Source organism: Eulemur rufifrons, chromosome 18, assembly GCF_041146395.1.
Source record: "Eulemur rufifrons isolate Redbay chromosome 18, OSU_ERuf_1, whole genome shotgun sequence".
Lineage (NCBI taxonomy): Eukaryota > Metazoa > Chordata > Mammalia > Primates > Lemuridae > Eulemur > Eulemur rufifrons.
This window is the reverse complement of record NC_091000.1, coordinates 21,266,043-21,281,337: the sequence shown is the minus strand read 5'-3', so window position 1 is coordinate 21,281,337 and position 15,295 is coordinate 21,266,043. Positions and strand designations below refer to the sequence as shown.

General features: G+C 33.8%; 1 protein-coding gene across 1 annotated transcript in view; it reads left to right on the top strand.

Moving 5' to 3' along the window:
- Positions 1 to 14,593, top strand: part of SCLT1 (sodium channel and clathrin linker 1) — a 129,672-nt gene extending 115,079 nt beyond the window's left edge. The window contains exons 19-21 of the mRNA XM_069493251.1: positions 7,274 to 7,352; positions 9,837 to 9,932; positions 14,051 to 14,593. Coding sequence (XP_069349352.1) covers positions 7,274 to 7,352; positions 9,837 to 9,932; positions 14,051 to 14,113 — 238 coding nt within the window. The 3' untranslated portion in view covers positions 14,114 to 14,593. The remainder of the gene's footprint in view (positions 1 to 7,273; positions 7,353 to 9,836; positions 9,933 to 14,050) is intronic.
- Positions 14,594 to 15,295: the final 702 nt, after the last annotated feature.

Sequence of the window (15,295 nt, the reverse complement as noted above, 5' to 3'; positions counted from 1 at the left end):
TAGATATAACAAATTATCTTATTTAGAAATTATTTAGTAAAATTTTACTTATGCATAAATTATGCAATTATATTTTTATTTTCTAGGCTTGACTAGGACTTTCTATCACATAAATATGAATTATGTAAGTGAACTAGAAATGTGTGGGACAGTGATGAGCTAAGCAATCCCCAGTGATACTCTAAAGATTTCTCATTCTATACATATTTTAAAATTAGTAGAAGATAATAATTAAAACTGATAACACATTAATATAATACTCCAGAAATTATAGGGAAATTGGATACTGTTTTATTTAAATTATCTAGTGTAAAATACTCTTTAAGTACCATAATGGCATACAGAAACTGAAAATGTCATCTACGTCTGTGTTTTCTGGCAGGCTACACTTAAATCATCCCTGATAAGTAAGAATGTTTCTGGTTTTAAAGATTTCCAGAAAAGAGATTATATAGCTTTACTTGGCATATGTTTCAACTGTAATACCACTGCGAAACTTTCTGGAAAGTCTTATTTAATGTTTACCCTAAATTACTCATGACACAGGGAACTCTCAATTATTTTCTCTAATGAGGGGAAAATTTCTCATAGATAATATAGAGTTGGATCATCCTCCTGGGTCTTCCTTTATGCCTGCAGTGAAATATCCTGACAGACAAATAAGCAGTTGCAAAGTACTGACAAACAGGCTCTAGGAAGGTCTCAGGGGATAGAGTTGGTGAAATCACTTTTCTCTTCACTCTTTAATGCCTTCTAAAATTTCATTTAGAAGAAAACTGTAAGATTGAAGGAAATGCTTCAATGAAAAATGAAGTTTTCTTAGTTACTTTAAATCTTTTGTGGAAAAGTAGAATATAAATAGGTCTAAATAAATAAAAATAATATTTGTCTAAAATATGTTTTTCTGATAGATTCCTTAGTAAATGTTTATTGAGCAAATAAAGAATAAACTTTTCTAACTGCTAGGTTTTCTGTAGAAATTTAGCCGTAAATCAGCAAATACAGTCCTCCTCTGCATAACAACATTTTGGTCAATGATGGACCACATACACAGCAGTGGACCCGTAAGATTATAATGGAGCTGAAAAATCCCTATCACCTAGTGATGTCATCACCATGTCCTAACACAATGCATTATTCACATGTTTGTGGTGATACTGGTGTAAACAAACCTACATGCCAGTTGTGTAAAAATATAGCACATGCAATACTTGATAATAAACAACTATTACTGGTTTATGAATTTACTATACTATACTTTTTATTTTTTATATTTTAGAGTGTACTACTTATACTTATTGAAAAAAAAAGTTAACTGTGAAACAGCCTCAGGCAGGTCCTTCAGGAAGTATTCCAGAAGAAGACATTGTTATCGTAGGAGATGGCAGCTCCATGCATCTTATTGCCCCTGAAGACCTTCTAATGGGACAAGATGTGGAGGTTAAATATAGTGATATGGATAATTCTGACCTTGCGTAGGCCTAAGCTAATGTGTGTGTTTATATCTTAGTTTTTAATGACAAATTTAGAAAGAAAAAAAATAAAAAATGTTCAAGATGAAAAAAGGTAATAAATTAGCTGAGCGTGGTGGTGCACACCTGTAGTCCTGGCTTCTCCAGAGACTGAGGCAGAAGGATCACTTGAGCCCAGGAGTTTGAGACTATACTGTAAGCTATGATCGCGTCACTAAGCTCCAGCCTGGGTGACAGAGTGAGAACTTGTCTCTAATTAATTAATTAATAGAAAAGAGCTTACAGAATAAGGATATAAAGAAAGAAAATTTTTTTGTACAACTGTATCTTTGTTTTAAGCTGAGTATTATTAAAAAGTCAAAAGTTTTAAAAAATTAAAAAATTTGATAAAGTAAAAAAGTTACAGTAAGCTAAGGTTAACTTATTATTGAAGAAAGAAAATTGTTTTATAAATTTAGATAAAGCCTAAGTGTACAGTGTGTATAAAGTCTATAGCAGTGTACAGTGATGTCCCAGGCCTTCACATTCACTCGCCACTTACTCTCTGACTCAGCCCGAGCAGCTTCCAGTACTGTAAGCTCCGTTCATGGTAAGTGCCTTACACAGGTGTGCCATTTTTTATATTTTATACCATATTTTTACTGTACCTTTTCTATGTTTAGATATGTTTAAATACACAAATACTTACCATTGTGTTACGGTTGCCTACAGTATTCAGTACAGTAACATGCTGTACAGGTGCGTAGCCTAGGAGCAGCAGGCTATGCCATATAGCCTGGGTGTTTGGTAAGGGACACCATCTAGGCTTGTGTAAGTACACTCTGTGACGTTCACACACAACGAAATCCCCTAACAATGCATTTCTCAGAACGTATCTCTGTCATTAAGTGATGCATGACTGTGTTTGTTGAATCCCTATGTGTAAAGCACTGTAGTAGAAACTGGAAACTAAAAATAATCCTCCTTTTACAAGTTTCCATTCTACTTAGGGAAATCATGTATGTGTACTGCATATATGTATACACACATATGTAAACCACTAATTAGCATTTTAATACAGGATTAATAAATATACATAAAATAAATATCATAAAGATTTGATTTGGGAAGAGAACCATCAGGATTAAAACGAACTGGAAGGAAGCATGGAAAGAAGTGGGGCAAGGGTGAAGTCTTAGAATGGGCAGGATATTAATGGGAAATCTAAAAGAGAAGATACAGAAAATAATATAAACGTGAGCTTAAAGGTGATACATAATATGGTTCGTTTTCGAGACAGTGGGAACGCAACTGAGGTGTAAGGTTCCTATTAGAGATAGGGTTGGAAAGATAAATTACACAAAATTTTGGAGGGTTTTGAATCTTCCTGCTATTTTGTCCCATAGCAGAGAACCACTGAAGCTTATTGCTCGAGGAAGCAAATTATTAAAGTGGTGTTTTAGAAAGAGAAATATGCTGGTGACATACGGGTTAGAGAGAGAAAACCACTGTATTGGTTGAATACTTCCATATGTACTATGCAAGAGTGTTTTATACATTTTTTTCAGTTGATATTGAGAAGCCAAAGCAACTGGTTATTGCAATAAATTTAAGAATTAAGTTCTAAGAACTTGAGTTATGATAGTAACACTGAGTAGGAGTGAAAAATAGATGTAAGAGACATTTCAAAGAGAGAACCTATTTAGGGGCAAATGAGATGTTGCATTTAAGACAAAGTGAGAAATAGGAGTTGACTTTAAGGTTTTTAACCTAGACAGCTAGGGCAGAGATGTCAATATAAAAATTGATCAGAAGGATGAGAAGTAGGTTTTTGAGATAATGCAAAAAGTTTGATATTAGACATGTTATTTTTAAATTTTTTTGTTCAGTTTTGCTTTTATTTTTTTTATTTCAGAATATTACAGGGGTACAAATGCTTTGGTTACATATATTGCCTTTGCACTGCCTAAGTCAGAGCTACAAGCGTGCCCAACCCCCAGACAGTGTGTACCGTACCCATTAGGTGTGAATTTACCCATCCCTTCCTACCCCCTCCCACCTGCCCTACGCCCTATGAGTGTTACTTCCATATGTGCAAATAAGTGTTGTTCAATTAGTAACAATTTAATTGTGAATACATGTGGTGCTTGTTTTTCCATTCTTGTGATACTTAGAAGAATGGGCTCCAGCTCCATCTGGGATTGTACAAGGGGTAATAGTTGATCATTTTTTATGGCTAAGTAGTACTCCATGGTATACATATAGCACATTTTATTAATCCATTCAGGTGTTGATGGATACTTAGTTTCTACATCTTTCAAATTGTGAATTGTGCTGCTGTGAACATCAGAATGCAGATGTCTTTTTTTCCCTTGGGTAAATACCCAGTAGTGGGATTGCTGGATCAAATGGTAATTCTACTCTGAGTTCTTTGAGGTATCTCCATATGACTTTCCATAGAGGTTGTACTAGTTTGCAATCCCACCAGCAATGTAAGAGTGTTCCCATCTCTCTACATCCATGCCAACATTTCTGGTTTTGGGACTTTTTGATAAAAGCCATTCTCACTGGAGTTAAGTGACATTTCATTGTGGTTTTGATTTGCAATTCCCTAATGATTAAAGGTGTTGAGCATTTTTTCATGTTTGTTGGCCATTAGTCGGTCTTCTTTTGAAAAGTTTCTGTTCATGTCCTTTGCCCACTTTTTAATGGGGTTGATTTTTTCGTGTTGATTTTCCTGAGTTCTATTCTCGTTATCAGCCCTTTATCAGATATGTAGCATGCAAATATTTTCTCCCATTCTATAGGTTGTCTGTTCACTTTGACAGTAGTTTCCTTGGCTGTGCAGAAGCTTTTAAATTTCATCAGGTCCCATTTGTATATTTTTGTTGTTGCTGTTATTGCCTGTGGGGTTTTCTTCATAAATCTTTGCCTAGGCTGATGTCTGTAAGAGTTTTTCCAACATTTTCTTCTAGAATTCTTATGGTTTATTGCCTTAGGTTTAAGTCTGTTGTCCATCATGAGTTGATTTTTGTGAGAGGTGAAAGATACAGATCCTGTTTCAGTCTTCTACATGTGGCTATTCAATTTTCCCAGCACCATTTATTGAATAAGGTTCTTTTCCCCAGTGTATGTTTTTTGTCTGCTTTGTAGACATGTTAAGTTTAAATATAATACTAGACTTTTAGGGAAGAAGTCAGAAGTAAAGATTTAACTTGCTAGGTTTACAGGTAAGTATGTAAATATTTATATTCCTAGAATGCCTCTCACATACACACATCCCTCCCATCCCCACTCACTTAATTCATTTAGCAAACATTTAGCAGTTGCCTGCCATGTTGCAGTACAGGGCAGTGGTTAAGAGCACAGAGTTTGGAAGCAGAGGACCAAGATTTTGAATCCTGACTCTACCACTGACAAGATATTTGACCCTGGGCAAGTAACTTTATTTTTAAATTTCTCTGTTTTTTAATTTTCTCAAATCTAAAAATGGAGATTTCATAGAGTAGTTGTGAAAATTTAATACAAGTTAATTTATGAAAGCACCTATAACAGTATGTGCCCTGGTGCATAGTAAGCAAACACTATGAAATATTTGCAGTTAAAACCACCATCATCATCATCATCTTCACTGTTGCCAAGCTCTGTTGAGGTTATAGATTATAACAAGATTATAAGAATAATACAAAGATGAATAACAAAGTTGCTTACCGTCCAGTGGGGATAACAGAGCTTGATATGCAAAGAGATAAATATTTACATAGGTTAAAAGTTACTTAAGGCCAGGCGCGGTGGCTCACGCCTGTAATCCTAGCACTCTGGGAGGCCGAGGTGGGCGGATTGTTTGAACTCAGGAGTTCGAGACCAGCCTGAGCAAGAGCGAGACCCCATCTCTACTAAAAATAGAAAGAAATTATATGGACAGCTAAAAATATATATAGAAAAAATTAGCCGGGCATGGTGGTGCATGCCTGTAGTCCCAGCTACTCGGGAGGCTGAGACAGGAGGATCGCTTGAGCCCAGGAGTTTGAGGTTGCTATGAGCTAGGCTGACGCCACGGCACTCACTCTAGCCTGGGCAACAGAGTGAGACTCTGTCTCAAAAAAAAAAAAAAAAAAGTTACTTAAAGTATATTTTCATTTAATGATTTGTATCTTTGTGATTTTAAATCTTGTGGAAAATCATTACTATCCATCATTCAAATAATTGTCTTGGGTAAGTAGGCATCAAATTATGTAATAGGTGTTTTCCTGAAAAGGTTTTCTATAAACTGAATGTTAGCTAACTTCATAAACATGATCATTGTCTCATCACAATCTCAATTGTCCTCACAGATTATTTTTCATCAGCACTAATATACATAATTTTTACCTTTAATTACATTTGCCCAAAAGACTGGCCACTTTAGTCATTTTGGCTTTCTTTGTTTTGTTTTTTCTTGTTTTTGAGAGAAGTAATTTTAAGCTGTACCATATACTTTAAGTAAGTACAATAATTCTCTATTATCATTACCACCAAAATAAAACTAAGATAAAACATTTGGGTTTGTTTGTCATGGAATTAATGATAGATACTCAAATTCCTCATGGTCAGTGAATGTGTATTGATAAAGCCACTGAGTTAGAATAACCAGTCTCCTTCTCAGTCTGTAAATTCTGTGATGGCAACAGCTGTGTTTACCATCATGTGCTTTGTATCCAGCCCATACTGAGCATTCAGTAATTATTTGTGTAACTGAGTAGTAGACAACATCACTTTTTGTTCTGTCCTATATATTTATAACAAATTGTAACTATCCACTCAAATATAGGACACTTGAGAGGCTTACCAAGTTTTTAGGTTGTCCGTGTGGCTCATTTGAAAAAAATCGAAGCTGAAGTTATTTTGGAAGTGTTAATCTATTGATTGATGTAAGAAGCACAAAGAAGTTCAAAGGATAAAAGCTAATACTGAATCAACTATTTTATTACTCAGAGATTGATTTGATCTTTTCTCTGATATAAGTTGTTTTAAGACCACAGTGTATCTACTCTTAACCTGGGACTCTTGAAGTAATCTTTGGCCAAAGGCAATATAATGCCTATATGTTCAACAACAACAACAAAAAAGACAATTTTGTGCATAAGACAATTTCAGCTAATGAAGCATAAAAGATATGAATGAGTAAACTATAGTACTTACACAACCAAAACATAAATAACAGTCCTAAATATACTATATTAAAATGATGTTGGCATGATTAATGTTACCTTAAATTTCCAAGAGTTGAGCTCCCCTAAGAAGCACTGTATATAAATCTTAAAAATGCACACTGTAGCTAAGAAGCACAGGAGCATTTGAGATTTTATAATAACAAACACTGTATCTGCTTAATATAAGTATACTTTCATTTTAATGCCTGATAGTTTCTCAAGATAATATTAAAAACACTTTTCTACCTTTAAAATGTATGTTTTTATTTTTTTATTGTGGTAAAATATACATAAAATTTACCATTTTAATTGTGATAAATTATGATTTTTAAAATTGTAATAAAATTTTTTAGTTGTGACAAAATACCCAAAATTTACAATCTTAATTATTTTTAAGTGTACAGCTCAGTAGTGCTAAGTATGTACACATTGTTATAATCAACATCCAGAATATATGTATATTTATAAAGAAACAAATGAGATATGGCCTATTAGTAAGTAACTTTATTTTGCACATCAAGATGATATTTTTGTTCAAAACATGTATCTTGCTAATAAAGATTCCATTTTAGATTTTGAATAATTATATTAATGATTTTTTTTTTTGTCTGGGGCTCTCTTGTTTAATAGGAGTGAGCTGAGTCGACAGAAACTTCATACCCAAGAGCTGCTTTCTCAGCTGGAAATGGCAAATGAAAAGGTAGTTGAGGTAAGATAATGACTCCCCTGGGAAGTACTTTCTGCTGCAGCTTGAGACACATGTTATAGAATTTTACCTGAGCCAAATCCAAATTAATTCTCTACTTGGAAATAACCATACAGAAATCATCCATAACTCTAAAAGTCCACACACAACATAATGTGAATAAAAGCTTTGAAAGTCAGTGATTCATTGTATGTAAATGATAAAAGGTAGAGCTTTTATTTCAGTTTTACCAGTATAACTTGTACAGTGATTCAGAGAATATATTAAATATTATGTTAGCCAGGACGGTGGCCATGGAAGTCGGAATCCGCTAAGGAGTGTGTAGCAACTCACCTGCCGAATCAACTAGCCCTGCAAATGGATGATGCTGGAGCGTAAAAAAAAATAAATAAATAAATAAATAAAATATTATGTTAGGATCCTCTTTATTCTTGTACATCTTTAAGATTATCTTTTTAACCCATTCCTTTCATTTTGTTTTAATCCATCACAGAAGACACACAGAAAATACTTTTGCCTACTGAAATATGTTAAAATATATTTAGGTTGAAGCCTTAAAACTAAATATAGCAAAGTTCATCATGTTTTTTCTTTTAGGCTTTAAAAAAGTAAACAATTTTTGAATTATGTTAGAGGCTTTCCAGATATCTAGTTCTTCATTTGATGTTCTAACTTCAGCTGTGTTTTTTGGAATTTCATTAATACAATATATGGTCTACTCTCTCTTTGTGGTCTACTATGGCAGCCATAGTGAAGTCATTACTCTTAAGCATCATGGTGTTATAAATTGATATGAGCCATTTGGAAAACAATTAAGGAATAGGCATTAATACACTCTTTAATGTAGCTCCCACATCTAGAAGTCTGTTCTAAGAAAGTTATTTAAAATATGAAAAAACTTAAAGGAAGATATTCAACACAGTAATAGAAGGTCAAAAGCAACCAAAATGATCAGTTGAAAATGAGCAGTTGCATCTATTATGATTTAGTCAATCAGAACTGTTCCTTAACCATTATAGTAGTTATGGTAGCAGTATAGAAAAGTGTGTATTATATATAGTCTGATTATAATATAAATATGAAAATGATTATTATAGATTTTTCCCCCCAAGTTTTCTCTAATGTATTGTGTGCCTCTTAAAATTTAAGACAATGTATTTAAACATCTTGGTAAATTGGAACAGCCACTATAGTTCTCTTCATAAAATTTAATTTTGTTTTTGGGCATAATAAGAAATATAATCTCATTTTAGCAGGGTATTATTATTTCAATATTTTATATTAGCGTATTATCCATGACATCCACCCTTATCACTTGTATGTTAGGACGTGGGAACTACAGGTATCTGGCTCTTTGTAAAAAGTGTATTTTTCTAGCTATTTCCAATTAGGCTTATATTATTCTCTCAATTCAGATAAGTGCCAGAAAAACTGTATAATAATTCTAGTTTGAAAAAATATTTTTTCAGATGCACTATAACCATGCTACTAAGTATAGAGAGAGGTAATGTGATTTTTAATTGATAGATTATTTGAACTTATCTGTATGACAGTGTGTTGTGACAGCTTTGTATTTATGATGCCTATATCGTTCCTGCCATAAAAAAGTATCACAAACTGGGTGGCTTAAACAACAGAAAATTATTGTTCTCACAGTTGTAGAAGCTAAAAGTCCAAAATCAAGATGTCGACATTGTTGGTTTCTTCTGAGTGCTGTGAGAGATAATCTGTTCTATTCCTCTCTCCTAACACCTGGTAGCCTCAGGTGTTTCTTGGCTTGTAGATGGTGTTCCCTCTGTGTCTTCACATTGTTTTCCCTTTGTACATGTATGTCTATGTGTCCAAATTTCCCCTTTTTATGAAGACACCAGTCATATACATTATGCTCCACCCTAATGACCTCATTTTAACTTGATCATCTGCAAAGACTATTTCCAAATAAGGTCACATTCACAGGTACTGGGGAAGAGAACTTCAGCATCTTTTAGGGGGACACAATTCTATTGACCCTAATAGCCTCTGGAGTATGCAAATGTCTTAGGGAATAAACAGAAACAGAGTTCATCCCAACCCTGCTAAAGCTGTGGTTGTAAGACCCCAGCAGTCTATGTTTTTACAAATTCTCCATGTGATTCTGAAGCAGTAATCTTGCATCTCAAGGTTAACAGATCAAAAATTGAAAGTCTTGTTTTAACTTCTGATTCACTTTGTTTTTAGATTTGTTAATTCATTTTCTTTGGTGGCATGTAGAGAAAAAGACCCAATTTAATATATTCTTATTTGGGTTTTATATCTTGGGTTTTATAGTCTAAACCAGCTTTATACTTTGAAGCTTGTAACTTGAAAAATGAAGGTTTGGAGATAATATTATCTTTGTATGTTATAAGTGATAAATTGATGTCCAGATTTTTCATTGATTATTCTACAAAATGTCTCCATCTCACATATGGATGTCTAACTTGTTTGTTTTATATTTCTCATTAATAGAATGAAAAGTTAATTCTAGAGCATCAAGAAAAAGCCAACAGACTTCAAAGGCGTCTAAGTCAGGCTGAAGAGAGAGCTGCTTCAGCTTCCCAGCAGGTAGGGAGCATCCTCATTATCCCAAGATAACAAACAGTCTGAGTACTTTAAAGCTAAAAAGTTTCTTGGAAGTTCTCAGAGAACTAGTAGTTTTGTTTTTACTTGATTTATATATTTAAAATTAGTCCCTTTAATATTTGAGGTTGAAAAAGTAAACTTTAGGAATACAAACAAACATCAGCATCCTTCATTTGACACCTACCTCTAAAACTGCACTGTCCACTAAGGTAGCCTCTAGCCACAGCCAGCTATTTAAATTTAAATTAAATTAAATTAAATTTAAAATTGAGATCCTCAGTCACACTAGCCAGATTTCAAGTGCTCAATAGCTATATGTAGGGCAGGCGCGGTGGCTCATGCCTGTAATCCTAACACTCTGGGAGGTCGAGGCGGTAGGATCGCTTGAGCTCAGGCATTTGAGACCAGCCTGAGCAAGAGAGAGACCCCGTCTCCACTAAAAATAGAAAAATTAGCCAGGCGTGGTGGTGGTGGTGATGTGCGCCTGTAATCCCAGCTACTTGGGAGGCAGAGGCAGGAGAATCTCTTGAGCTTAGGACTTTGAGGTTACTGTGATCTAGGTTGACGCCACGGCACTCTAGCCCAGGTGACAGAGCGAGACTGTGTCTCAAAAAAAAAAAAAAAAAGTAGCCATATATAGCTATGGCTATTATATTGGACAGTGTAGATATGGAACATTAGACAACACTGCACTAGAATTATGTTCTGTCTAAAACTAGGCAGACGGCCAGGTGCAGTGGCTCACACTTATAACCCCAGCTACTCCGGAACCTGAGGCAGGAGGATCACTTCAGGAGTTTGAGGCTACAGTGAGCTGTGATCGAGCCACTGCACTCCAGCCTAGGCAACAGAGTGTGACTCTGTCTTTATAAGTAAATGAATTTAATGAAGGAGGAAGGGAAAGAAAGAAAGAGAGAGAAAGGAAGGAAGAAAAGAAAGAAAAGGAAAAAAGAAAAATTCCCTGACAAATTTGAAAGTAGATAACATTGCTTTGAATGTAATATTTCAGATTGCTCTGCCTTTGTTTTTATTTTAGTTTTAGATACAAAAAAATTACTTGGCTTACAGATTAATTTTATTTAATGTGCATTTTTATATGACCAAGTAAATCTAAAATACAGTATGAAAGTTGTCCAGTGGAAAATAGAATAGAAAATGCAGACCGTCAATGAAGTACTAAGGAGTGATTTTTCATAATATATACACATCATATAAATGAAATGGACTATTTGTTCTAAAGTAGGAGCAATAGTCCCTCCTATTAGGAACAAAATGAGACCATCCAGTGATTTTAAAAATAGGCTAGAAACAAATGGATGGATGAATAGATAAGGCAGACAGACAATGAAAACAAATCCAGTTACTATATTATTAACTACATTTGGTTACGAATGTTCTATTTTAATCAAAGTTAATATTTTTAGCTACTACAGCATTTTATACATAGTAAAGCAGCTGAATTCAGTTTATGTTCATCATGTTTATAGATTTTTTTTTAATCTACTTCTGGTATGAACACAGCATGACGCAGAAAATTCAATAATAATTTGTCTATTTCTCTCCCTCTTGAAAGTAATTATAGCCTTATCAAATAATTTTAATTTCTTCTGAAGTTATTAATGCATTAAATAATTATTCAAGAATTCATTCACTTAGATTATAAGGTAACAGGAGTAAGGTGCACTGGGCAGTAGCTTGAGAGTATGTGTTTTGGTGTCAGTCAGATCACCAGGTGCCATTCAGTAGTCATATGACTTTGGGCGATTTTAACTTTTCTAAGCCTCAGTTTCCTCATATGTAATGTAGAGTAATAATACCTCCCACATACAGTTATTGAAGGGTAAAAAGAATTAACACATATGTAAAGCATTTGCCATAGTGGTAAGTAGATATTTAGATGGATATGTAAGAAATTAAATTTCTATATCTTAATCCTTAAAGCTTCACAATTATCTTTTTTAAGGGATATGGTACAGAAATGCCCACTTAAAATCAACTACCTTGATTTTATAGTTAAAAGGGTACAATTATGGAACTATAGTTATATAATCCAATTGGCATCTAGTTTAGTTCCCACCCCCGGCCCTGAGAGAATTAAAACTAAACAGTCCAACACTGATGTTTCTTCTGTTATTTAAACTCTTCAATCACAAAAATTCCACCACTTTTGGGGAGCCTTTTTTTTAACATTTTGTCAATAACCACTTCACAAAACTGTAACAAATTTTTCCTTATGCTTTTCTCCTTCCATTCTGTTCTTATTTGAAAATGGAAAGTAATCATTCAGCATTCTCCCCTCATAGAAAAAAGGGATTTCTTCTCTGGAGATAGTATTTTTTCTATTTTAAATGAGTCTAAGTGATGAACTTTCTTTACAGGACATAGTTTCAGTTTTTTTCATCTTTATCTTTGTTCCCTGCTCTGAATCTTTTCTACTTTCCCATTTTTCTATAAAAACTGGAAACTCCTATTAGAAATAATATCCTACTAAGGCATAATTAACAAAATGAAAGGAATTTAAAAATTATTATCGTCTAACACATCATACCATAGTGCAGCCCAGCATCATGTCACTGGTTCAATACAAGACGTGTATTGTGCTGATTCAGTCATGCTCTAAATGTGCTGCTCTGATTAACTTTGTCTATATGTTATTCATCCATTCTAAGTGGATCACTCTAGTCTAAACTGTTGAATGCCATACTGTGTTCTTTTGACAGTATGACAGTTTTTTAAATTGGCGTGGTAAAGCCTTTCTATTCAAGAACACAAAACCCAGAAGCTATTTAAAAATTTAATAAATGAGACCATATACAGTTTCAAATTTCTGCATCAGAAAAAGTCACAAAGTCAATGACAGAGAAAAATATTTATAACATATATGACAAAAAACTAATATCCTAAACACGTATAATGGGTGCCTGAATAAAAAATAAATAAATAAAACACTGCTACAGTCCAGTAGACAAATGGGTAAAGGACATTTACAGAAAAGGAAAGACAGATGGCTTTTAAACATTTTTTAAAATGCTCATCCTCACCCATAATACAAAAACAAATTTAAGCTTATAATCACATATTTTTCACCTATCAGATCATGAAGTTTGGTAATGCATTGTGCTGGGACTTTTGCACATTATTGACATAAGTGCATGTTGGTACAATCTCTTTGAGGCACAATTTGACAGTATCTTTCAAAAATTATAAATGTACATAACCTTTTACCCATACTTGCACCTGGAAAAGTCTTTGCCAGGAAGCAAGCATGTGAAAATACGAATTGCAGCATTGTCTCTAATTGTCAAAGGTTAAAAACCATCCAGATACCCACCAATAGCAGACCAGTTAAATTGTGGACTATCCATACAGAGGAATAGTTTGCAGCTGTTAAGAGAAATAAAGTAAATCTAATATAGAGCTATTTCCAAGATAAATCATTTAGGAGGAAAAAAAAAAACAAGATAAAAAATGTATACAGTACTTTATCATTTTTAAATAAAAAAGGAGTGAAGAAATATATACATATATTCTCATTTAGAATGTTTCTAGAAATATACTTTAAAACTGGAAATAGTGGCTGCTTCTGGAGAGAGGGCTATGGAATGAAAGACAGCAATGGGAAAGAGGCTTCCTTTTATGCTATATACTGTTTCCTACTGTTAGATCTTTTTTACTACGTGTATGTGTCATCAGTTCCAATTAATATTTATAGATTATCTTTCTATTAGACTTCTCTTACTATAATGCAGCATCATCTTTTTATTACTGGCCCTGCATTGTGCTGGCTCCCAGTTAGTTTGTGTTTTAGATACTTTTCTGATTAACTTTTACCTAGATGTTTTTTATCCATCTGTTGTGAAATATGTTTTAGAATTCTATCACTCGGAGCTATGGAATGTTATATTTGACCTGCATTTCTCTAATGGAATAAACGTTTTAAAGTCTCAAGAGTAAAGTAGAAATGCATATAAAAATATACAAGACCCCTTCCAATAAGATTATTTTCACTAATTATAGGTTGTGATGCATTGTACTTTGTATTAATCTAAGATTTTCCACAGAAAAAGTAACTACTTACTGATTGTTTATTTTGATTGCAGCTCAGTGTGATTACAGTGCAGAGAAGAAAAGCAGCCTCCATGATGAATCTGGAAAATATTTAAAAATATTCATAGTTCACTCACAGACCTTTAGAGTTGGGGAAGCAGTTGGACTAGAAGTGTATTGAAATGATAAAACTTGCAGAGAATGGTTAAGGCTTGTGTCATTTTGCATAAGCATTTTCCATTCTGTTTTGAGGGTTATTGGAGAACAGAGCAGTGACAGCTTCCTGTATGTAAAGAAAATATAATCCTCTATTGAGCTTCACTGGAGAATAAAGCCAGCTGAGAAGAACTCATTGCCTTCATCAACGTGTCTGTTTTTTTAATTCCTTTTTTTCTCCCTTGGAAGAACATAATAATTTTCAAACTATGCTAATTTCTTTTTCATAAGAAAGAGTTTTAAAGAAAATTCTAGAATTTAATATTTCAAGTTCCAAGATTCAAGAATTTTACGTCTAATTGTTACTCCTAACTCATTTTAAGTTTCTAAGTATCCATTTTATGAACTCATGAATACAATAAATTATGCACTTTCTAAAATGATGCTGTCATGTATTTTAATGTATAATTGTAGTGATTCATTTTTAACTTACATGGTTTTCAGTATTTATAGAACTTGATATGTAAGAATTTAAGAGGATTTTTAAAATATATTACTCAAAGGAGTACTAAAACGGAGATCTTAGATTCTGAGAATGCATGGCATTGAAATATTATACTCCTATTGATCTTAATAGTCCATGTAGTTACTCTCTGCTCCTGGTTTGAACTTGGTGCACCCTGGTTTCCAGAGATTAGAACAGATAGGTTTGATCTGGATAACCAGTTAGGAGACTCTTGCAGTTGTCCAGATAAAAGAGAATGAGTTAGAGTTAAAGACAACATGAAAACATTTGTGTGTAGATATTCAACCATCAGTAGGAAGTTTAGGGCTGGTGCTAAGAAATTGGGATAGTCATGGGAGTCTTTGGCATGGAACTGAGAACTGAAGCCATGGAAGTATAGGAGCTTGCCTTGGGGCCTTATGTAATGTGGCCAGCTACCTCTTCAGTCTCTTCCCATACCATTGTCTCCCTCTATTTCTTATGCTCTAACCTTGAGGGCCGCCTTTTACATCCATCAATATGTCATCCTCCCTCCCAACACAAGGTATCTGCATATACTTTTCCATTTATACATTCTTCAGATCTCTGCTGAAACATCACTTTCTCAGAGGAGGCTTCCCTGAGAGTTAGGTTAGGT